General features: G+C 41.3%; 1 protein-coding gene across 1 annotated transcript in view; it reads right to left on the bottom strand.

Annotated features, from left to right (window-relative positions):
• Positions 1-25,262, bottom strand: part of LOC307019891 (cadherin-12-like) — a 224,746-nt gene that overhangs the window by 42,153 nt on the left and 157,331 nt on the right. Inside the window, exons 13-15 of the mRNA XM_079650992.1 lie at positions 23,971-24,092; positions 21,962-22,076; positions 17,211-17,462 (exon numbers count right to left, since the gene is read on the bottom strand). Of these exons, the coding sequence (XP_079507118.1) occupies positions 17,211-17,462; positions 21,962-22,076; positions 23,971-24,092 (489 nt within the window). The remainder of the gene's footprint in view (positions 1-17,210; positions 17,463-21,961; positions 22,077-23,970; positions 24,093-25,262) is intronic.

The raw sequence follows: 25,262 nt of genomic DNA, 5'->3' as shown, positions 1-25,262 counted from the left end.
ACAACATGATTGACTCTCATAATAAATCCTGTGGTTTTTAAGTCTGTGCCCTACTTTTACTATGTCCCGATATTTGTATAATTTACATGGTTATGGTCTCTGTTTAACTCCAGCTAACAATTGTCAGATCAACATCATATTGTTTTACCTGAATGATTGCCATGAAGCACAACTGGACAAGTGCTTTGTCCAGAAAATCACCGGTGAAGAGCCCTTCATCCTTGAGTTCTCCCAGTTGCTGGATCCAGTATTGAACCCCTTCCTTTCTCATCACTCCCCACCAGCTCTCTATTCTCCGATTTGCTGTGCTAGCTCCTGTTATATAACTCCTTTCTCCTGCTCTGTCATCTTCATCGTTTCGCCGTAAAAACTGTTGGATGTCTCGTAGCAGCTGTTAAATATGTTCTTTATTCTCGCGTCCAGGAGAGAAGCTTTAAAATGAGACTAAATGGAGTCTCTGAAAAGATTCAAATGGGATACTTTAATTAAAAAAAAAGGCGCGGTAGTGTTACAGACAGAATATTGTTCAGTCAGACAAACAGCTGTGATCTGGCTCTCGATAGGGAAGAGAAGAGACTGGATCTCTCCTCCGGCGCTGTTATATATCCTCTGCTGGCTCCTCCCCGCCAGCCGGCTCACCTCGTCTCCAATGTCCGTTATTGCATTTAAACAGAGGATAGGTTCTTTTCACATTCAATATATGCTTAACACGCCGTTTCTCCTCATATTCTCTTTCATCACTTTTCATTTAACACATTCTAAACGCTGTAATCAATACTCTAAACAATACTTCTCGGCTCGTTTGGTTTCCGGTCATTCCGGATGTTGTCACATGCTACTCTCGTCTGTAAACAATAATGTATTCAAATAAACTGTACTTTCATTTAATATTCAGCATGGTAGTATCTCGACATCTATCGTTGTAGTGTTAAATCAGTAGGTTTCGGTTTTCACCACACCACGTCATTTCGCTACTCAATTCACCTCTTTAGGAATTCGTATATTAGCCACATGCTAAATGCTAACCGTAGATGAAGGATTTTCAGAATAAAAGCTTAACTGCTTGTGCACAAGAATTTCTGTTTTTTCAGTATAAAAGAGCGTTTAAACTGACGGTATGTTTAAGCTACATTATACCATCAAAACATTGATTTTAATTTCTAACACAGCACATTCTCTGTGCCCATGTTAGTGCGTAAAAGCCTTGGGTAACCTCCGACATTCTCTATTGCTTCGACAAAGTAGCTTCCAATTACTTTTGGGTCGCTGTTGGTGAAAGCTGCTTTTAGCCAGATAATCCTACGGGAATATCCGTCTATGCATCCATTAATGCATATTCCATAGGGCTTGAGTTTGTCGTAGCCATCTACGTGCCATATGAAATTAGGCCCTTGTGAAAAATACTTTCTCCGGCTGAGACGTCTTTTCAGGCGAGCTTGAGAGTTGACTGGGTCGAGCAGAGAAAGAAGGATCCTCACGTCTTCTTTCCGGATGTGGATACCTCGCTCCAAAAGCTTTGCATACATCCAGCGATATCCATGAAGTTGTCCAGGGCCTCCCAATTGACCAACTATATAGTCGATAGCAACTTCCAAATCAGCATATTTCCGACGATTTAATCCACACACTCTCAATATTCTCCTTAATGTACTTTTACTAACAATTATCCCTTGCAAAGCAAGTGTTGTCAGGATGTCTTGATAACTCATCCCAAGTCCAAAGTAAAGCTTAATTAAAGCGTCTCTATCCATAGCTACAACCATTGACCTAACCCTAACCGCTTTGCCAGGTCAGCAAGCAGGTGAACTCCTCTTCATGCTTCGGGGAGAAAGGCTGGTCTGTTGTGCTGTAGGCTACATTATATACCTAACTATCTCGTGCGCACGAGTTATTAAAGCGTGCGCACGTTTTACTAAAGCGTGCGCACGAGTTACTAAAGCGTGCGCACGAGTTACTAAAGCGTGCGCACGAGTTATTAAAGCGTGCGCACGCTTTAGTAACTCGTGCGCACGCTTTAGTAAAACGTGGCCACGCTTTAGTAAAACGTGGCCACGTTTTATTTATTTTTCTCTCTATGAACCCTCCAGGGCTCCGTACCTAAGTGATGTCATAACTGATTTCCTCCACTAAGAGATAGCTAAGATCAGCGCCATATATACAGAATCTATCTATATTGCGCTGGCTAAGATAAGACAACTTTAACAAGATGCCTGTGTGCTTAGTACCAGGTTGTTATCATACCAGCCAAAGGACCAGGAGTGGCTGGATCAAGTTAGCTACCTAGCTAGTAGCTAGCGCGTTAGTTAGCATTACAGCCTTGTCATTTTTATTAGCTTTAAAATGAAGTAACATCAAGTAACCCAACATGTTAAACAGTAAGAGTAGTAGTCATATTTCTTGAACCCTTTGAAGAGTACTGTCACACCGGTGTGATCATCCTATAATACACAACTTAAGCCCGGGGTAGAAATGCTAACGCTACATTAGCATCTGCCATCTTTTCTACTTCACGCTATTTGCACAAATGGTTGACATTAAACATTAAAAAGACCAGGCAGTTCAGAGAGAATCAAAGGGAGGCAGGCAGGCAGCTTTGCATGACATTCTTCTGGACGTGTTTCATTGCAACCCAGTCTCATGGCATTTCGTGTTCACCAACACGATTTTTAATCTATTGGTTCGTGTTCACCAACACGATTTTCCCCTTTTTTTCGTGTTGCACAGCACGATTTTAAAAGCAATGTATTTCTATTGGTAGTCTCACGACATTACGTGTTATAGGAAGACCGGAAGCTGTGTGGTTCATAAAAGCATGTTCTTACTCAATATTAAGCCACAATTATTGCTTTTATTTTAAATCGTATAATTTCGGACTTTTGTTGCCGTCTGTGAGGAAAATAAATGGGGCTGAGAGCCTCAGGATACTGAAATCTGTATATTTGTAAAACTTTTTTTCCTTCTAAGTTGTTATTCTTTTCAAAATAACACACTTTTATTTACTCACCAATAACACACAATTATCTTTGCTTTTATTTATTTGTTTAATTCCATAATCTCTGGCTGTTTTGGCGTCCGTCAGGAACTGAATTTCAAAATAAAAATAACCGGAGACAGACGTAGGCATTTCGAGCGATTACCCAAGATCCTCAGCTATGGTTTAAGCTCGCCGATTGGATGTTTTAGCCGCAATGCATGCTGGGATTTGGTGTTTATATGATAGGAAATCCGGAAAACATTTTAAAAGAATAAAATAATACTTAATTCCGTGTGTTCTTGCTTTTCTCTTTGAAAGTCATCACATAACGGCATTGTAATACACGGTTCGGCTGCATTAAATATTACAGATCTGCCGTAGTTCTTTATTTATAGAGGCCTGACGAGAAGACCTTTGGAAAAACTGGAAGAAATGCCGCCGAAACTGAAGACTTGACGTGGATATATATATCAACAATTAAACAACATCTTCAATTTTTCTTCACACAATTCTTCTCCTTGCAGTATCAACACTAATTCGGCTGACTTTTACATTTGATCCAATTGGTAGATAGGTTATATTTACACCATAACGGTGCACAGCTGATATAAAAGGACTTGTAGTTTTTAAAGATATTACTGATTTTCTTTGAATATAAGAATGTAAATACTGAGTCTGAAATAGTATAGCAATATGCTGTAAAATTATGTGAAAGCATGAATAAAACTAAACATCTTCAGATGTTGTAAATACATAAGTGTCCTACACTAATAATAAAACGTTATTATGGCTGTGTGCACCTTGTGTGCACCGCCTAGTGGTTAAAGCATGTTATTGAATTATTGTTTTTATGTGTTATATTTGATTAAAAAAAATATTAAGAGTACATACTTTCATAGGGGGAAAGTAGAAGGTCTGTGATAGAAATATATAATATAAAAAATCAAGAAGATACTGTAAGTGATCTCTACAATAAAACAGTTTAGTGCTGGATGTACAAAGATATTAATATGAGGATGTGCAAAACAGAAAAACGAATTAACCTTTATTCAAACATTAAATAATACTTTAGATTAAGGTCTTCTTTTAAATAAGAAAAAAGCTTTGGGGGTATCTACAGATAAATATTAAGCCTGACAAAGTACTTAACATCTAATATATTGCTTTCCTTCAATGTTGACTATGTTGAAGCACTTATTTTAACTGATATCATACATATGAATTATACTCTTATGTATGTAGATAGTATAATAAATGTGCAGAATATGACAGTTTAATGGTGGTGGTACCATGGTGGTACACACATATTGATAGATGTCTTGTAATGCGCTGTTGAGGAACCTGTGACCCAAGTTTTTCATTCATTGCATACACAGTTGTGTATTATGATATGTCAGTAAACCTTTGAAAGTCTTGAAATCTTGAAAGGGATGTGCAAAATAGCCATTATACAGTCTTTAATTAACTATTAGTAGAGAATAACGAGTAATGAATATACTTTATTACTCGTTTCCATTCATGTCAATTGCAGATAAATGTTTAGTCTTCTCAAGCACCAACTATCAAATAGCTCTCCTGATTGTTGGCACTTGACAATCACCTTCCCTGAATTTTACTCAGGTGTAACTAAAGTCTGCTTTAAGGGTTGTTTATATTTCACATCATTAATCAGAATCTGCAAAGTAACTCAAATAAATGCAGTGGAGTAAAAATACCAGGTTAACCTCTGAATTGTAGTGGAGTAGAATAACAAAGTAACAATGAGCTGTCATGTGGGTATATATTAATGCTGCTTATTATGGACACAAGCGATTTTCACCCATTTATTAATTATATGTTTTACATTTGATAACACCAATGTGTTTAATACTGGCAACTTCTAATTGTGGGAAAAACGAAAACGTTCAGGAGAGACGTCCCATAGCATGTGTAGTCCTGGGGGGGGCGTTCGATTCCAGTTTTGGATAGTCTGGCGTGGTTTCGTTCCATTTCAAACAGCTGTTTGACGCTCAGCGTAACCTTGGCGCACTGCCATTCCAACATCCAATCCCAGAGCTTGAAGATTAATCACGGGGACCGTAGTCCTAAACGATAGCTGGGTATTATGGGTAGTGTAGTGTCTTCGGCCATCCTGAACTCGAAATGCGTACATCTGTTTCCGGTTATTTTTATTTTGAAATTCAGTTCCTGACGGACGCCAAAAAAAACAGAGATTATGGAATTAAACAAATAAATAAAAACAAGGATAATTGTGTGTTATTGGTGAGTAAATAACAGTGTGTTATTTTGAAAAGAATAACAAATTAGAAGGAAAAAAAGATTTAGATATATACAGATTTCAGTATCCTGAGGCTCTCAGCCCCATTTATTTTCCTCACAGACGGCAACAAAAGTCCGAAATTATACGATTTAAAATAAAAGCAATAATTGTGGCTTGATATTGAGTAAGAACATGCTTTTATGAACCACACAGCTTCCGGTCTTCCTATAACACGTAATGTCGTGAGACTACCAGTAGAAATACATTGCTTATAAAATCGTGCTGTGCAACACGAAAAAAAGGGGAAAATCGTGTTGGTGAACACAAATCAATAGATTAAAAATCGTGTTGGTGAACACGAAATGCCGTGAGACTGGGTTGTTGATTGTGGTGATAGTGAGGGTAGCCAATCCTTTTGTTGACAAGGCAGTAGCCTAGTGATGGCCATCTTGGTGACGTGTGTTGTTCTGCTAGACCGGAGATGTAGTTCATTCAGCGTTTCACACAAACACAGTTTTACGTAACATTTTTTTTTTTTGACTTGCAAAATTATCTTTTAAATTGACAAACATAATATGTGTAATTCGTGGCACAATTCAAACGGGATCGAAAGATAATCTTTCTCTCTCCATTGACTTCAATGCATAACTTTTCAGAAATAAGGTCCCATAGAGCTCCCCCAATAGAGGGACTTCGCCACTCTATTGCCATCCTGATTAATATGAGGAAATGTCTCTCTGTCAGGCAGGAGAGAAAGGTGGATGTTATGTGTTAGCAGCTATTAGCCCATCCTCCTTGCCCCCTTTCAGTCTTCCTGCCTGAATACAAAGGACACCAATAAAGAAAGCAGGATGTCCTCGAGGGGAGGGGGTATGATTCTTTACTGACATGCTATCAGTCAGTACACACACACACACACACACACACACACACACACACACACACACACACACACACACACACACACACACACACACACACACACACACACACACACACACACACACACACACACACACACACACACACACACAGAGGCAGAGACCTACATGCATCTTTCATATTGCAGTGAATCAGTTGTGCAAGCAGAATAAAGAACTGTAACACACAGAAAGTGTGCTATAAATGCACACACACATTCAGACACACACAATGAGAAATGTGCACACATGGCTCTGTGTATTTTCACTGTGGTTGAGCAGGTTGTTATGTAACTACAATTTCCCATAACAATGGCAGAAATGGAAAATGAAACAGTAATAGCAGGGGCGAGAATCAAGTAATTGAGTGTAATTCCACACCTCGCTGTGATAATTGGAGGCTTGTGATTGGTTGTTTGACCCCCTATAGTGTTACATCATGTGCATTTATTCACTAAAATTGCCTCTCCTCATTATCAGCTGCAAGCCACCTTAATGTTGTATTTTATCACGTTAAAAAGTATGATCAGGATTAAAGAATATTAATTGTGCCCTCATAAAGAAATGTTTAGACCCTAACCCTAATAACACTGCAGGGTAAGTTACAATAACATACAGTCACAACACACTGCAAACAAATGTGTTGAGTGGCTGATTTAGCCAGATGTGAAAGATGTGAATCTTTTAGGGGATTTTAGAAATGTACATTAAGATCAAAATAACTTTTCCCACAAATACAGGCAACACGCACATGGCAAACGCTTGTTCAGAGTGAAGAAAAACCAGAAATCAAACCAAAGTTTTAGAAGTGTCCAAAAGCACAAAAGGGGAACATGAAAGGCTACAATAGGTGGCCAGAGGGGAAATGAAAGTGAGGACAAAAACAGCTGGACACAGTAGGACAATGACCTGGATATGGTACTGTGAACAACTCAAGCTGGGCCTATGGAAAAGAAGCTCACACCTTAGGGCTGTAAAGATTTGAGGCCCACATAAAGAACGTGAAACTTCTAATACATATGAACTATATTCTGAAGTGCTCACGTTGACAGGAGAAAGTGATGGCAGCAGTAAACCCCAAAATGTAAAAGAAGCAGGAAGGTTGCGCGGAACATCACAACAGAAGTTATGCAGCCTAAGAAGTGTAGAGGAGCAGGACCAGGAGAAAGAGGGGACCCCTGAAGTGCCTTTAGAAGCTGTTGGAGGAAAAGAAAAGTGGTCAACTGCAGTTGCTCTATAGGGAAGTGTACAACAACCGAGTAAATGCCAAAGCATTGCGAGAGAAGAAGTCTTTGGCACCAGAGGCTGAGTTTGACTCGTCAGAACCTGATTAGAAGACTTCACTAGAAAGACAAAGGCAGGGTCATCACAAATGTAAATGTTTCTATCCCACCTAAATCACCACATCAAAGCGGAGATACTACCTGCCAGAGGAAATTGGACAAACCTTGCAGGGCTACTTTGAAAATATCCAAATTAGGTTCGCTGTCTGGGATAACTCAACAGATAAGAAGACTAGAGTTGTGCTTTATCAACGGGTGAACAATATTAGTGCCCTGCTCATTTTAGCCATTGCTCTTCTGTTCAATTCTGCAGAAAGACCAAGTTGAAGACAGATCATAATGCAGAAGGAACGACAATCACCAACATGGTCCTTCATAGGCCATTTTAACTCTGATGCTGGGCGGCTTGGAGAAACTCATCACATGGGACAGGCTTTTAAATCAGGCAAATCAAGAAGTCTGGAGCTAAAAAAAAGCAAAGTGGACAATAGAATATGATTCAAAGTCAGGTTAATTCAGAAATGATGCAGCCTTACAAGTGTAGAACACCACAGCAAGAGCAGGAGAAAGAGGATTCTCCTGAATTGTTTCAGAAAATTGTCGGTTGAAAGAAAAGAGGACAACTGCAGTTGCTCTAGGGCAGGGGTCGGCAACCTTTTTGATATGAAGTGCCATTTAAAAAAATAATTGTTATCAGCGTGCCAACGATCGACGGGGGGGGGAGGGGGCCTCGCTGCGGGGAAGCAGTGTGTGGACCTGTCAGCGCAACTTACATGATGCCGAATTTAACAAACACATTTAAATAATTGGTTTAAACGGCATAACAATAAGGACGATCGTCCGATCTGTGATTCTCCAGAGCACACATGCTATGATATTAGGGTCATGCAGTGAGATGAGATCGCTGTCCCTTTAAGAGAGAGAGAGAGAGGGGTGTGGCTTGTGCATGTGTGTTTGTGAATGGTAGAGCGACAGTGAGAGAGCCTATGGAGAGAACGTGTGTATGTTTCTGGAAGTGAAACGAGGAAGCAGAAAAACAGAGGTCTGTGATGTATTTTGTGAAACAGAAGAACAGCTAAATAAATGCAACGGCCTCCCAAGAAGAGCTCGCCTCTCTCTAAAGTGGGTTATTGAACCTCAAGCTTGTTGCTTCTGCCCTCCTCGACTACGGTCTGGGAGCCGACCGGAAAGTTCAACACACAGATGGCAAGTCCGCCCAGGGGCGTAGCTGGAAATTCTGGGCCCCATGAAAGAATCTATTTGTGGGCCCCCAATCCATGCGAGTGCGCATTAGCGCGCACGCTAAAAAAAATGTGGCCATTTATTTATTGATGAAAACGCATAATATGGTTTTTACCTATACATTCGGATCAGCAGTTCAGCACCAGTTCAGGATGTCGCATTGCGTTCATCTTCAATGAATGGACCAATGCAATAGTCTACCAAACAACCTTGAGTTGCACTAGCTAGGCATATTTTCCCCTATTCTTGTGACAATGTTTTCTGATACTCAACATACAAAAGCTGTTACTTGTCCTGTCTCTCTGTAATCCCATCTCCAACACAAATAGTCTACTCAAGCACACTATTAGGTTGACAGACACTTACATTTTGATGTGCTCTGTAGTATACAATCGTTCCCTGCTTGGATATACCTTTTACGAAGCAGATTTTGAACTGTCGCGGGCAGAGCACTAGCTTTTTTGCTGTAGCGGCCGGATTGCTGCCTTTCTCAGCAGAGTGCTAAAGCCCTACCTGTTACACACGCAAGTAATTCGAGGAGGCGCGAGTGACAAGTGTTGAGTTATTGGTGGGGACAATTCAGGATTCTTGGATACTGGTGGGGTCAGAACCTTGCATCCACCCCCAAAACGACACGATGAAACCCAACCTCGAAAACCCTGTTGAAGTTAATGAACTGTAATGGACTGCAAGAAATCAACATGCACTGACTATCAACTTTATCTTCTGTCTATTTAATTGAAAATTACACCCAATACAGGAATGAACAAACAAAAAATCTCAACATTCTTTGACTTATTAAATTAAGATTTGAACAACACAAGGACAAAAGTATAAATTAACTGAAGATTTGAACATAATTATAAAACAATAAACTCTCAGGACATGAACACACTTACAGCAAACAATGAAAAATGTAGTGCGAGAGGACTATGCATCAGATAGTAATTGTTCACAATGTGGGCTGTAGCCTGTCAGCTTACTATAGGGAAACATCCCACAATCCTGTCATAGACTGGATTTTTATTCCTAAATCCCGAACGCCAATCGCCGGACCTTCTTGGTGGCAAAATCTTTTACGAGCTCTTTGAAATCAAGTGACAGAGCCAGCTTGCTTTCAATCGATAACATTGCAAGGCTGTTCAACCTCTCTTGCGACATGGTAGATCTTAAATAGCTCTTGATAAGTTTCAACTTACTAAATGATCTTTCACCACCAGCTACGGTAACTGGGAGCGTCAAGAAAATTCTGAGGGCAATGCAAACGTCTCCAAAAATGCTCTGGAGTTCCATCTTGTATATTGCATTCAGTAGATCAAGAGAGCTACAATCAGGGGGGAAAGTGGCAGAAAATATTTTATTGAGATGCCTTATCTCACTCTCAAACTGATCTGTGAGATCCTGTGAGTATTTCTCCCTCAGTGGCTGACACACAGAAGCCATGACACTGTCACTCAACTTCCCAATTTTAAGTATTGCAGCAAATTCTTCAACAATATTTGCTGTTGTTTGGAACCGAGTGTCCAAGTCACTTATGATCTGGTCCATGGCAGTGAGAAACACAGTGTTACGGAATGTTGTTTCTGGCCTATCCTCCTGACCTGTTCCTTCAGCAGTTTCATCATGAAACCTCTTCCTCCTCCTCTCACGGCAAAGTTATTTTTTGAAATGAGGTGGAACCTCCATTTCCTTAGCTACCATTGATGCCTCAGACAGAATAGCATCCCATCCATTTCTGAGAGTCTGCATCTCATCTCTTAGTGCAGCAACATTACCTGCCTCCACCTCTATTGAGATTTTCCCTGACTGGAGTATCACATTTCTGTCATCAATAGATTGCAATACTTTCACCCAAATGGTGAGAAGGACAATGGCATCAAATGACATGAGGTAGTTCCTCAGACCAACAGCTTCAGATCTGGCCTCACCTGTGAGACTGCATGAGCTCAGTATGGTAGCAAGGGCTTCAATGACACCAGGTAGGTGCTTTGCTACAGGTTTCACAGCATCAATTCTCGCACTCCAGCGAGTGTCAGATAGCCTATGTACAGAGCAACCTGTTTTCTTTTTGTATATAGACCAACGAGATGGACTGGCACTTACAAATGTGTAGAGGCGGTTAATGTAACCAAAAAAGTTGGATACTTCAGGGCTCGATTCTGCAGCATGCACGCCTACCAGATTCAACGTGTGGGAGGCACAAGGTGAGAAAGTAGCAAGATTATTCTTTTTCAGTATTTGTGCTTGGACTCCCTTGATTTTCCCTGACATATTCGCCCCATTATCATACCCTTGCCCCCTGCAATCACTAATGTCTATCCCTAGATCCAGAAGCACACTCTCCATCATGCCTGCTATTTCACATCCTGTTTTTCCGTTGAAATCTTTGAATTCAATAAATCTTTCAGTGATCTCCCATTCGCCTGTGTCTTCATTATAATGTACATATCTTATGAGCACAACATTTTGCTCGGTGTGGGAAATGTCAGGCGTTGCATCACAAATGATTCCATAGTATATGGCATCCTCCCTTTCCGTCAGAATGGTTTTTAAAACCTTTCCCCCACACAATTCAATAAACTCGTTCTGGATGTCTGGGCTCAGATAATGAGTTAGCTGGCTTCCTTTTTTGGATGTCCTGATTTTGTCTAAGTGGTCTTTCAAGAATGGATCATATCGTGACAAAAGTTCTAGCGTACCTACAAAATTTCCATTGTGGACATCGCCCAAAGCATGCGTTTTACCTCGGAAAGCTAAATTCCTCGTTGCCAAGTGCAGAGTGACATCAAGGAGTCTCTGCAAGATAGCTTTGTTTTTCTCAATTTCAGACTGTAGCTCTCTCTGCAACTGATGATCAACGCCACATGCAGTCATAACCGAACACTGTAGGTGTTTCCATCGCAAATAACAGTCCCTGTGATTCCTACTTGTTTCATGGCTTGGGAATTTATCATACATGCGACGCCACTCGACGTCACACATCTTGTATCCCTGGTCACTACTCAAAGCACTAAGAGAGGGTATTTTTTGCTCCTTGGAGAAAAGAACACATGGTATGCAGAACAGTGCATTTGCACTTTCACTGTGAATCAACCAGTCCCTTTTCACTTTTCCCCTACCCTTATCTGCTTTGGTGTATTTCAAGTAATCTGGAAATCTCTTTCCCTTTGAATCATGTGGAATTTCTTGATCTGTTTCTCGCATTGCTAATTTCTTTACAATAGTTGCCCTGTCCTTGTCACTCATCCTAGCTGGGAACAATCCTGGGTCAAGTGATAGCAGATCTTCTACCTCAGACACCACTACAGGTGGCTCAGTATCTGTGGCATCCTGTGTCGGAGCCTCACTTTGTCCCTGACATTGACTGTCCATAGCTGCTTCCTCCTCATCTGTGCTGCTTTCATGGTCCTCGACCTCTTCTTGTACTGGTACCTCTGCCTCTTCACCTCTGCTCTCCTCGTTGGCTGCCTTGCTCGAAGGCCCTGGCTCTAGAGTATCCATAGTGTACATAATTTATAAAATGCCCTATAATAGTAATAACACAGTACAGCTCGAGCTATCTCTTAATTGTTATAATAATAATAATAATAATAATAATAATAATAATAATAATCATTTGTATAGATATTTTTCAATTGCTCAAATCTAGCTATAGCTACTGTAACAACCTCAATTTAATGTGCCAGTGGTCAATGGTAGTGCAATTACTGGAAGAACTAGAGTAACTAAATGTGAATATTACCTAAAGTTGTATTCAATGCATGGTAAGCATATTTAAAATCTGTTTGTTAACCCCAAGCCCTGCTGCTTTACCTCCCTCTCCTTCAACTGGGAACCGGCCTGGGGGAAGGGGTACTGATCCTGAAGCCGCATCTGTGCATTAGAGCAGATGTGATTAGCATGTAACATTATACAGGTTAGGTTAGCTAGCCATAGCAAAAGGGCATAGCTGCTGGATACAAATTCACTGGGCTCATCGACACTCATCTAATTTTTGATAGCAACAGGTAGCTAACGTCAGCCACAAAATGTTGGCTAAGCTGTTATGGGCTTCAAAACAAGTTCTGTGAATAAATACCTTTCTTGTGAAAATACTTGGTGACTATCTGTCGACCTCTTTTATTATTTTCCTCTTGCTGACGTTTTTTCTTTCGTTTCTGAGCTCCTGATTCATGAGCTGTAGAGGACATTTTCCTGTCAGTCTGTTCAAGCTGCAAGCTGCTGGTGCACTGCTGTGCCGCCTAGTTATAGTTGAAAGTGGGGGTGCAAGATTAGTAACTGGCAGGCAAGGGGTGGTTTGGAGTGGGTCAGGCACGACCACCTCCATGGCAGAATTGTTTTAATTTAATGAACACCTGTACGTGCAATTTCCTGCAATATAGAGCACAGAACTGTCTCAAAATCCTATGGGATCCTAAAGGATTCCTATAGGGTTCCAAAAACGTATAGAGATTCCTATAGCATTTTTTGACTAGGGATGTTATCCTAGGTCTCTTTCTCACTTCCTCTGCCTCCTCCCTGAGTCTGCACAGTCACCACATCATTCTACATTAAGGAGAGCAATACACTTATGAGTACACTGAACTGGTTTGAATACACAATCTTTATGCTACTCTGTAAAGAAAGGGAGAGAGGGGGGAATATATTATCCAAGTATTTGTGTCTTAATTTGTTATGTTATCCTACACTTTAAGCTGACTGATATTTCCATTACCTGTAACTCTTGTGTCTCTTTCTCTCCTTCTCTGCCTCCTCCCTGAGTCTGCACTGTCACCACCACATCATTCTACACAGGAGAGCAATACACGTATGAATACACTGAACTGGGTTGAATACATGATTTTTTATTTTTTCTGCCATGTTCTACCTGGTTGGCTGGCTGGCTACACACACACACACACACACACACACACACACACACACACACACACACACACACACACACACACACACACACACACACACACACACACACACACACACACACACACACACACACACACACACACACACACACAGTGTGCAGGTTAGTTACAGTAGGAGATGGGCTTCTATCATATTATCTTCTATCATTCTATAATTCATTCTTCTTTTATTTTCATTTCAGGTAGTTGTACCTTAAGAGAATTGAAGGCTGGCATCTGTAAATGCAGATAGATATAAGTACTTTATTCTTATTTTATTATCATTATTTTCTTTCCAATGAAATGAAATCAGAAAATAAGTGGTATATGATGGAAAATATGAAAGTCAATGCTTGAAGGAAAATGGACTTCGGAAAAGTTTTTTATTTTGTATTTACTGTTCTGTAAAAGTCTTGTCGAATGCAATGTTTTATGTTTTGTGTGGACCCCAGGAAGACTAGTTGTTGTCATGCAACAGCTAATGGGGATCCTAATAAACTCAAACTCTAATGGGCTTCGATCTACCAGGTAGCTAGCTAGTCAAACACACACACTGGTTGATGTTACTAGCTAGCTAGCAAACGTCAGCTAACCGCCAGCTAACATAACGAGTGAGCTGTAATTCAATGCAGCGAAAATGAAGAGAAGGTGATGATTATAAATGTGTTTTATTGTATTGAGTGGTAGAAGTAAAGACATGTCTAACATATTCTTTGTTTGAACAACTTACTGAAAAGGTCTGCCACCAATGACAGACTGTTCGCGGTGATTTACACTCAGCCTACCTGCATCAGGACTGCTGTGGGTGGGAGGCAGTTGATCAAACCATTGTGAGCGAAATGCGTGGGGGGGTCACAATCTTTGGAAACTTAAAAACTCGCTATTAAGTGTCTATAATCAGCACAAGTTCTTTCATTGCGTATTATTAATTCGATTGAAATTACACACTTATGTTTACAGTGATATATTGGGGGGGAAATGTCATATTTTTCATATGATCAAAAAGTGGGGGTGCAAAAGCACAAATTTGCTCCCCCAAGGTCAATTGTGGGGATGCACCTGCTCCGCTTGCTCCATTGCTCAGGCGCCCATACCATGCAATGAATGAAGGGAGGGGTGCTCATTCTGTCAAACAGAGTAACAAGCACCTGTTTGTTTCTTTTGGGACGTTTTTTTTTAATACAGGCAATTATACTTTTGAGTCATTTACATTAACTTACTTTAGGATAATAATAAAACCATATTAATAAAAAGATAATAATAGTGTTCTCTGGGCCCCCCCCCCAGTGCTGGGCCCTTGGAATCATCCTAACCTCCCCCCCCCCCAGCTACGCCCCTGAGTCCGCCCCTTTGTAGCATATTATGTCGATGAGAGATGAGCAGATCGCCACTGGGCTTTCAACTAAATACACAGCCACGCAAAAACTGCGGCATTTGTACAGCTCCTTATGGGTACTGCAATTTGTGAAGTGCTTTCCTCCGTGGTGAAACGATCAGCACTGCACCACGGAGGAAAGCGGCAGAAAGTCACCTGGAGATAAAGAGAGCGGGGCTGCGTTGCGTGCATGGCTTTCTTCTGCAGGTAACGGGGAGACGCGCTCTGGCGGCGGTCTCGTTCAGGATCCGAAAATACAATTTAAATATTTTTGCACACTTATTCCACTTATTCCTAGTGTGCCACTGGTTACGGTGCCGCGTGCCAGGGGTTGCCGACCCCTACTCTAGGGAAAAAGTAGCTGACAACCTGAATATAGGAGTGCAGTTCTGCAGAAAGACCAAGTTGAGGGCCGCTCATAATGCAGAAAAAACGACAACCTCCAATATGGGCCTAAATCCGTGACATGACAATTTCAACTCTGAGGATCGTGACACATTAGTCGGACTCAAGTGAACTCGAAACATAAATATAAAAACAACTAAATATAAGAAACAAAGTTCAAAGGCAAAATAATACAAGTCTCTTGGTACAAACAGAATACAAGTGATTGGCTTGAAAACCATGCAACTTCCACTGGAGTGCTGTGAAGCTGACCGTTGAGCGGCCCGACCAAGCAAGGAGGCAGAGGCAGAACGTCCAAATACAACCCGGTGTGGGCATTTAATCAAATCACGGGCACATGATTCACAGCCTCAATATGACTGTTACCAGTGAACACTGTTACCCGTGCACACTGTTACCCGTAAACACAGTCACCAGCCACAAGAATCCCACACACACCACCTGTCCACTGACAGGGAAAACAGAGCCTAAATACACACACACTAATCAGGCCAATAAGACACAGGTGGGGGGGGGGGGGGGGAGGAGATAACACATGGCACCAGGTGAACCCAATCACCAGCCACAGACAAAACGGGAGGGGAAACACTTTCAAACTAAACCACATGTGCAATATTACAAGGCCCGAAGCCGTCAGTCCACAGTGACGAAGTACCTTCGTCACAAGTGCTTTAACTTTGAACTTGTTTTTGCGAAACAGAGACATAAGAAAAAAGCCCTGCACCCTGAATATGACTGAAATAAGTATCTTCATGTGAAACATCCACATAAACAATGTACTAGAGCAGTGGTTCCCAACCTGGGGGGCGCACCCCCCTTGGGGGTGGCGCCAAAGATCGCAGGGGGGGCGCCAGGCCTCAGATGATTTGAGGCCAAATATCATATTTTAACTTTTTGTTTTTTTTACATATAATTGTAAGGCAATACATGATTGTCACTAAAAGCCTTGTCTCTACATTACAATAAAATATAAAAAACAATTGGCTAATTAATTTTAATAAAAATTCAAGTTAGTATTAAAGGTATAAAAAGACAGAAATGTATAATTCTTTCTTTAATAGAAATGTTTCTTCTGCCCATAAAGTGTCCCAACCAGGCTTGTCTGGATAAGCGCATTTTTTAAAACATAGTCATTTTCCATGCCGGTTTCAGTGGGATTATTTGTTACAGTTGCTCCAATCAGATTGGTCTCCTACATTTTGTAGATTATTTACGACTTTTGAATCCATATAAACACTTTGGCAAAATCTGGCTTACTTTGAGCATGTGTTTTAAACAGTTTAATCCCTTTGTGAATTATTACCACTTGCACCGTCCTTTAATTTCTTCATACAGCGGGAATCCAAATGAATGAATCCTGAGTCCAATAACCATCAAAGTCACTCCAATAGTGCGCCTTAATTATGCTTTCACCCTCCTTTGACAAAATACTACAAATCCAGTTTGTGACAGTAGTCGTAGCATTTTAGAGACTTTTAAACTTTAATTACCGCTGTTGCGCGTTGTGTGTGTTGTGTATGTTGGGGGGGGGGGGGGGGTGCATCTTCCAACAGGAGTCATTCGGGGGGGCTCTTGGCAAAAAAGGTTGGGAACCCCTGTACTACCGAATACATTTTGAGAGTAGCTTATACAGTAATGCTTCTGTAAATATAGGTATTTTGCACACACAACACTTAATGAGGATAGCAGTCAACAACAACCAAAATATGAGTAACCTAAAATATATACATTATAGATCTCATCATAATCAGAGACTGATCCTGGGCTGACGATAAATGGTCAAATGTGGTTTAAGCAACATGGACATTGTTACATTTTGATGACGTAAATGAATAAATTCAGCCTACCGATCAGCAGAGCCACACACAGCAGAACGGCCATCAGAGCTCCGGTGCTGAGACCCGCAGGCAGGAAGACGGCCTCGGCGGAGCAGGCGAGCAGCGAGCCCCCCGCCCCGCAGGAACACACTCTGATGGTGAGGGTGGAGGTGCTGCTCTGGGCAGGGTACCCGCTGTCCTCCACCACCACAGGAAGAACATAAACCTCCTGCAGCCGCCGCTGGAAGCCCGAGCGTCGAGTCACGATGCCAGCCGTGTTGTCTGGAAACCAACAGACGGGAATGTTACATTTAGTTTTACTGTCAAACCAGATCCGACGAACTCTGGAAGAGAACACCAGGAGAAGCTTAATGGGTGGAAGCAGGGAGAGGCATACACGTGCCTCGATCCCTGCCGAGTCAAGTCACAACTGTTGATTGGTGTCAGTGCCAGAAAAACTTTGTTTTGCAATGCGCTCATGGTATAGATGTAATTTGGTTGTGTGTGTAGACCAGGGGTCAGCAACCTTTTTTGATATGAATTGCCATTTAAAAAAAAAAATGTTATCAGCGTGCCAACGATCGAGAATTATCAACGGGTGGGGGGGGGGGGTTGAGGAGCTTGACGCTCGTCAACTATCAGCAGGAGGGCGGGGGAGCCTCGCGGCGGGGAAGCAGTGTGTGGACCTGTCAGCGCAACTTACATGATGCCGAATTTAACAAACACATTTAAATAATTGGTTTAAACGGCATAATAATAAGGACGATCGTCCGTTCTGTGATTCTACAGAACACACAAGTTATGATATTAGGGTCATGCAGAGTGAGATGAGATTACTGTCCCTTTAAGAGAGAGAGAGAGGGGTGCGGCTTGTGCATGTGTGTTTGTGAATGGTAGAGCGACAATGAGGGAACGTGTGTATGTTTCTGGAAGTGAAACGGGAAAGCAGAAAAACAGAGGTCTGTGATGTATTTTGTGAAACAGAAGAACAGCTAAATAAATGCAACGGCCTCCCAAGAAGAGCTCGCCTCTCTCCAGTCATTTAAGCTAAAGTGGGTTATTGAACCTGAAGCTTGTTGCTTCTGCCCTCCTCGACTACGGTCTGGGAGCCGACAGGAAAGTTCAACACACAGATGGCCAGTCCGCCCCTTTGTAGCATATTATTTCGATGAGAGATGAGCAGTTCGCCACTGGGCTTTCAACTAAATAAACACAGCCACGCAAAAACTGCGTCATTTGTACAGCTCCTTATGGGTACTGCAATTAGTGAAGTGCTTTCCTCCGTGGTGAAACGATCAGCACTGCACCACGGAGGAAAGCGGCAGAAAGTCACCTGGAGATAAAGAGAGCGGGGCTGCGTTGCGTGCATGGCTTCCTTCTGCAGGTAAGGCAGGTAAGGTTTCTTCGCTCTGGCGGCGGTCTCGCGTTCAGGATCCGAAAATTAATTTAAATATTTTGCACACTTATTCCACTTATTCCTAGTGTGCTACTGGTTACGGTGCCGCGTGCCAATGCTGGCACGCGTGCCAGGGGTTGCCGACCCCTGGTGTAGACGGTGGAAGCAGGGAGAGGCATAAACGTGCCTTGATCCCTGCCGAGTTGACGCACAACTGTTGATTGGTGTCAGTGCCAATAAAACTTTTTAGGAGCAATGCGCTCATGGTATAGATGCGGCGCATACATCTTAGTTCCTACTCTTTTCCCTCACCCTATCCTAAGGGAGTGCATGTACGTAGACACGTTGTGCCTCTCCACCTCTGTTCCTTACTTCTTACTTGCTACCCTTGTGTGTGTGTGTGTGTGTGTGTGTGTGTGTGTGTGTGTGTGTGTGTGTGTGTGTGTGTGTGTGTGTGTGTGTGTCAGAAAAGATACATTCTGCACTGGACGGAGATGCAGCCTGACAAGGTAGAGACCATTAAGGCACCTTGTTCCTGTCACACATAAACACACACACACACACACACACACACACACACACACACACACACACACACACACACACACACACACACACACACACACACACACACACACACACACACACACACACACACACACACACACACACACACACACACACACACACACACACACACACACACACACACACACGCGCTCCAGTTCCCGTGGTGGCTGCAGGCTGGTGTGTCTGACTCTATCAGATGTGATGCTGACTGTATAAGTACAAACACACACAAACATCAGAAATGTAGCAGTGCCTGTTGGTGAGGTGTTGAAGGGCATCAGGAAATGTCAGCGCTAAAGCAACAGAAACACATTCAGTGGGCATGGGGGAAACGTTAAAGATCACCAAGTGTTTTCATTTTGTTTCTGCAATAACATCTCTGGTACCATGACATTGAAAAAGCAGCACATGGAGGATATGAGCTGCCATTTCACGGAAAGATAACATTGAAAAAAATGAATTCCATTAAATAAACTATACTGGGGGACTATGCAGTACACTACAAAATGAACAAGGCCCAGGACCGCCTTGAAACTGGAAATCTTATTTATTAAATGCACAGGGTCAGGGAGTAATGGATTACATGTAATTGGATTACGTTATCAGGATACAAAAAAAGGATACAGTTACATTTAAAAAAAAGACGTTATCACATTACTGGTAATTAAAAAAAAAAAAAAAGGGATTACTAACGGGATTGCATTGTTACAATACATAAAAAAATATCGATATATTATCGGTGAAACTTAAGAGACCACTGCAGCATTATCAGTTTCTTTGGTTTTTCTATTTATAGGTAAAGTTGAGGCCTAAATGATTAGCCCCCCAGGAGTTATGGAACATTTTCCTAAAATGCTTCCCAATGTTTCCAGCATTGATCAAACTTGATATAATCAAACATTCACCAGTGCTATTTAGTAGCTTTTGGTACATTTTGGAACATAAAATAAGTTTTTAGACTTGCTTTATATCAAATATAGTGAAAAATGAGTTGGTCAAAAAGATTAGCCCCCAGGCCATTAATAGTCAATAGTGTACCCTTTCTGACTCACAACTGACAACAACCTCTGAGAGTAGTTCTTTACTTCGTTGGCACAGGTCTCTTGAGGGATTTTGGCCCATTCTTCCATTGCAAATTGTTCCAGCTGGTCCAAATTGCGTGGTTTCCGAGCATGGACATTCACTTTGAGCACCCTCCAGATTCTCAATAGGATTCAGATCTGGGCTCTGTGCGGGCCACTCCAGCACCTTGGTGTTGGTGTCCTTTAGGAACTGTTGGACCAATTTTGATGTGTGATTTGGGTCATTGTCTTGTTGGAAGACCCAGCGACGACCTAAGCGAAGACTAAGAGCAGATTCTTTCATATTATACCTCAAAATGTCAACATAATTTTCTTTGTTCATGATGCCTTCCACCCGAACAAGGCTCCCTGTGCCTGAGGCTGCAAAACAGCCCCACAGCATGATGTGTTCTTAGGGTTGAAGGCCTCTCCCTTTCTTCGACAAACAAGAGCAACATCCATGTGCCCAAACAGTTCCAGTTTAGTCTCATCAGACCAAAGCACAGACTTCCAAAACTCATCTTTACCTTTGAAATGTTCACGGGCAAACCTCAGTTTGGCTCTGATGTGCCGCTCTTTGAGTAAAGGGGTTCTTCTGGGACGATGGCCCGGAAGCCCACCACGATGAAGAGCCCTCACAACTGTGTTCCTTGTAACTCCAGAAGAGGCCAGTTCAGCAACAAGCAGATGTCCAGGGATTCTTGTTGACATCTCTGACTATTTTCCTCTCCAGAGTTCTTGAAATCTTGCGCTTGTTTCTTACAGAATTTGTCTCCTTGTACTTCGCAATGATGCAACGTACAGCAGTTCTCGACACTGTGAAGCGCTTGGAAATAGCAGTATAGCCTTCCCCCTTATCATGAGCCTCCACTATCTTCTTTCTGAGCTCAAGACTGATTTCCTTTGTCTTTGGCATGGTGAGTAGGAGTAGTAGTATAGTCCCTCTCAATGAGGTATTCAATTGCCTGTTTCTTGGAGTTCTTTTATGCTGATTGAATGCTCAGGTGCTGAAAGCCGATCGGTTGATTAGGTGTGGTTTGAAAGCTGATTGATTGATTAGGTGAGTTTTGAAAGCAAAAATTCACATGGGGGTTAATATTTTTGACCAACCCATTTTTCACTATATTTGATATAAAGCAAGCCTAAAAACTTATTTTATGTTCCAAAATGTACCAAAAGCTACTAAATAGCACTGGTGAATGTTTGATTATATCAAGTGTTATCAATGCTTGAAACATTGGGAAGAATTTTAGAAAAATGTTCCATCACTCCTGGGGGGTTAATAATTTAGGTCTCAACTGTATGTGTTTCAGTAAAATGAATTTTGATTTAATTTTGTTCTATAAACTAGTGATGTATCTGTGCTGGAATTCAACAGACACTGGAATGGAATGGCTGCCATACATGTAGAGATTGAGATTTAAGAACAATTTGGAGTGGTCTAATTTTTTCAAATATAATACAAATCTAAAATTAACATTGGCGACAAGTATAAACCATACTATTCGGCAGGCCTAATTTTTTTACACACATTTTTTATACTGAGGTGATCCAAAAGTAACTTGAAGTAATCAGGTTACATTACTTATAAATAGTAATACATACATTAGGTCACCGGTGACTAGGTAACTAGTAATTGTAACAGATTACATTTTTATGGTAACCCTCCCAACTCTGGTGAATGCTAACTTGTAATGTAAAGTGCTTAACAGAGTGATATGACTCTATTTAACATTAATCCCCTTCTTACTTACTTCCAAAGTCCCGCACAGTGAAGTTCCTGTTGCGCAGCTCTTTGGGGGCCTTGAAGAAGAACCTCTGTCCCACGGGGGGGCGGTCTCTGTCCAGGGCGCTCAGCGTCTGGATCACCTGCTCACACACAACATGCTGCATCACACTCTGCGCACAGGGGCATGGTGATGGTGTCAAGTTTTCATATAGAATTCAGCAGAGATGGCAAAAGTACACACATCCTTTACTCAAGTAGAAGTACAGATACGTGTGTTTCAAAATACTCTGCTAACAGTAGAAGTACTGACTAAACTTCTTTACTCAAGTAAAAGTAAAGAAGTATGGGCTTCGAAATGTACTTAAGTAAAAAGTACCCATAACTACCAAATGTTTTAAAGAGTACCTGACCTCCCTTTATATTAATAAAATAATAATGTCATCGTTAGCTAATGAATTTAGCTAATGAGTTTCCATGCTGAACAACGGCAATATGACAAAGTTTTCATTGGTCCCTCTTCTTTAGAGAAGACCAGGGGCCTCATTTATAAAGGGATATACGCAAAAAAAAAATGGCGTACGCCAGTTTCTACGCAATGTTTGAGATTTATAAAATAATAACTTGAGAAATAAATAAATGAGGATATGTTAATTAAAACCACCTCGAATATGTTGTTTTAATGTTAGGAAATGTTTTCTCATAAATGATGCGGTAAGCAGAAGGACATAATTACGTCTAAACTGACGCCGTTTTGAGTTTCTATAGGTTGTAGATACGAGCATGGTTTTATATACTATCATGTTTAATCGATTTTTATGCCGTTTGCCAAGACTTGATAAGTCGCTCGTAAAACACAGGAGGTATGGAAACTAAGAGCACCATATGTGGTAAATTGTACAACTAATATAACACAACACATTAGTTGTATTTCCTTTAACTGGTGGATATAGAGTTGCTGCGGGGGGGATGAGATGCTCAGGCTGCAGTGGAGATGCTACGCACAGCTGATTGAAAGCTGGAACACAAACCACCAAATATAAAAAAATTATTCAGATCCAGTCGTCATGACTCCACTCCGGAGGGATTCCCCGATCATTTCTTAAAGTTTCTCATCAAGGGGGTGTCTCCTGTCCCCGGTACAAACACACTGCCTGAGGAAGGCTATGTGTATTTATTTTGTCATTAACCTTTTCGGACCACTTATTTATTTATTTTGGTGACGATCCGACCTCAATGCTGCTACTCTGGTTCAAACTGCATCCACCAAACAATATGATTTATCTCGACCTCCCTAAAATAACCAAAATCTGATGTATTTTTTTGCTGTTTTGTCGTCATTTCCTGCGATCTTCTTCATAAAGTCAGTCAAAATGAATGAATGAAAGGGCGTTTCTTTGACTATTTATAGGCAAATATGGGCATTACGTGAAGCCCGCAAAAGCTGCACCGCATTTCGAGTCGATTGTGATTTATAAAGGGAAACCGGCGTATGAAGTGCCGTACGCACCGTCCTCGCCGGTACGCAATGTTTTGTGAATCAGAACATTTCTGTACCTATTTTTGGGATTTCTACTATGTAAGCAACCTTCCCACGTGAATCCTACACACTGCGTTATAAATGAGGCCCCAGGAAAGGATGGATAGACGGATCGTGTTCAAATCAATCAATCACTAGGCACGCAATGACTCTAAATAATAATGATCACGCCACCAAACACAGATTAAAACTAAAGTAACCAGCCTGTTTTGAAAATGCAACAAATAGAAAGTACAGGTATTTGGGTTGAAAATGTAAGAAGTAAAAGTAAAAAGTTGTCAGAAAAATAAGTAGTGGAGTAAAGTACTGATACCTGAAAAATGTACTTTAGTAAAGTAACAAAGTATTTGTACTCCACTACTTCCCACCACTGGAATTCAGTTATGTACACCCAGTTTGAATGACTCATAGTGGATAACAAGACCTAACTCAGATATCAAAATGGTTTAAGTAACACACGGATTTCTCCTTTTCTTCCCATACTATCAGCAGTTTACCTGTCCCACTCTGGAGTCTTCACACACAAATGTCTGTGGGGGGGGGGCCAGCTCGGGGGGGAACTCGTTCACGTCCAGTACGTCCACTGTCACCGGGACTTTAGTGGACAGCGTGGGGTTACCTGTGAGGGCAGGAAGCATACAGTCAGTGACACACAGTCATTCACAAGTTAACGCTACAGAGAGGACTTATGAGACATCAAGTGTGTGTGTGTGTGTGTGTGTGTGTGTGTGTGTGTGGGGGTGTGTGTGTGTGTGTGTGTTTGTGTGTGTGTGTGTGTGTGTGTGTGTGTGTGTGTGCGTGCTTGCGTGCGTGCGTGCGTGCGTGCGTGCGTGCGTGCGTGTGTGTGTCTGTGTGAAAGGGTGGTCCCAGTTCGTGATGATGTTTTAATTAGTCCCCAATGCAATTCAAATCCAGTTTGTGTGTGTATTATTCCCAATGCAAATGCCAACTACTTTGTGTGTGTGTGTGCGTGTGTGTGTGCGTGCGTGCGTGTGTGTGTGTGTGTGAAGATGATGACAGGAAGTCATATAACATCAATGCCTTACTCATGTAAAGCACATTATTATTTCACTCAGAAGAATAAACGTGTTAATTATTATTTATTTTTTAGCAGGTATAATTCTCTTGGTGCACTTTGCAGTGTCTACATTCTACCTCTGCTCCTCAACGTTTATTCGACCGTTGAAGCCAAAGTTCCTTTGCAAATTAATATTTTGAAAACGTCCTATATAATGACACCATAAAACATCAAGCATAATTGTATCATCAAATACCTTAAAATACTTGAAGTGTGCTGCTTCACAACTAGCTACATCACATTTCTGCTTACAAGTTTATTAGTGTAAGCAGAGATCAGAGTGATATTCTATACGATAATATAACAAAATAACATTCTCCCTCAATTATGAGTATGTTAACTTTTGAAAATGGACATGTGGATTTGTTTCTCTGGACATCCACATTTTGAAACAGCTTTGATGTTTTTAATTTGTTTTCTAATATAAATTATGAAATGGTTTGGTCCACTCACTAGTTTTTCCTGACAACACACTTTACGTATGATGATGTAGAAAATGTGTTATATGTTACATAATTGAAGTAATATTTTACCGATCTGTTCTAGCTGTAGCCTTCTGAACAACCTCCGGCCACCAGATGGAGCCAGATACTAACCAGACATTACATTAAAGTCGCCTGTACAGACATACAGCTGAGTTCAGTGTATCAGATACTAATAATAAAGATAGTCTGAATAGTGCACGTAATTTTATAACAATATAAAAACATT

This window comes from Notothenia rossii (genome assembly GCF_949606895.1).
Source record: "Notothenia rossii genome assembly, chromosome: 9".
Taxonomy (NCBI): Eukaryota; Metazoa; Chordata; class Actinopteri; order Perciformes; family Nototheniidae; genus Notothenia; species Notothenia rossii.
Note: the sequence above shows the minus strand (reverse complement) of the source record. Positions and strands in the feature narration are given on the sequence as shown.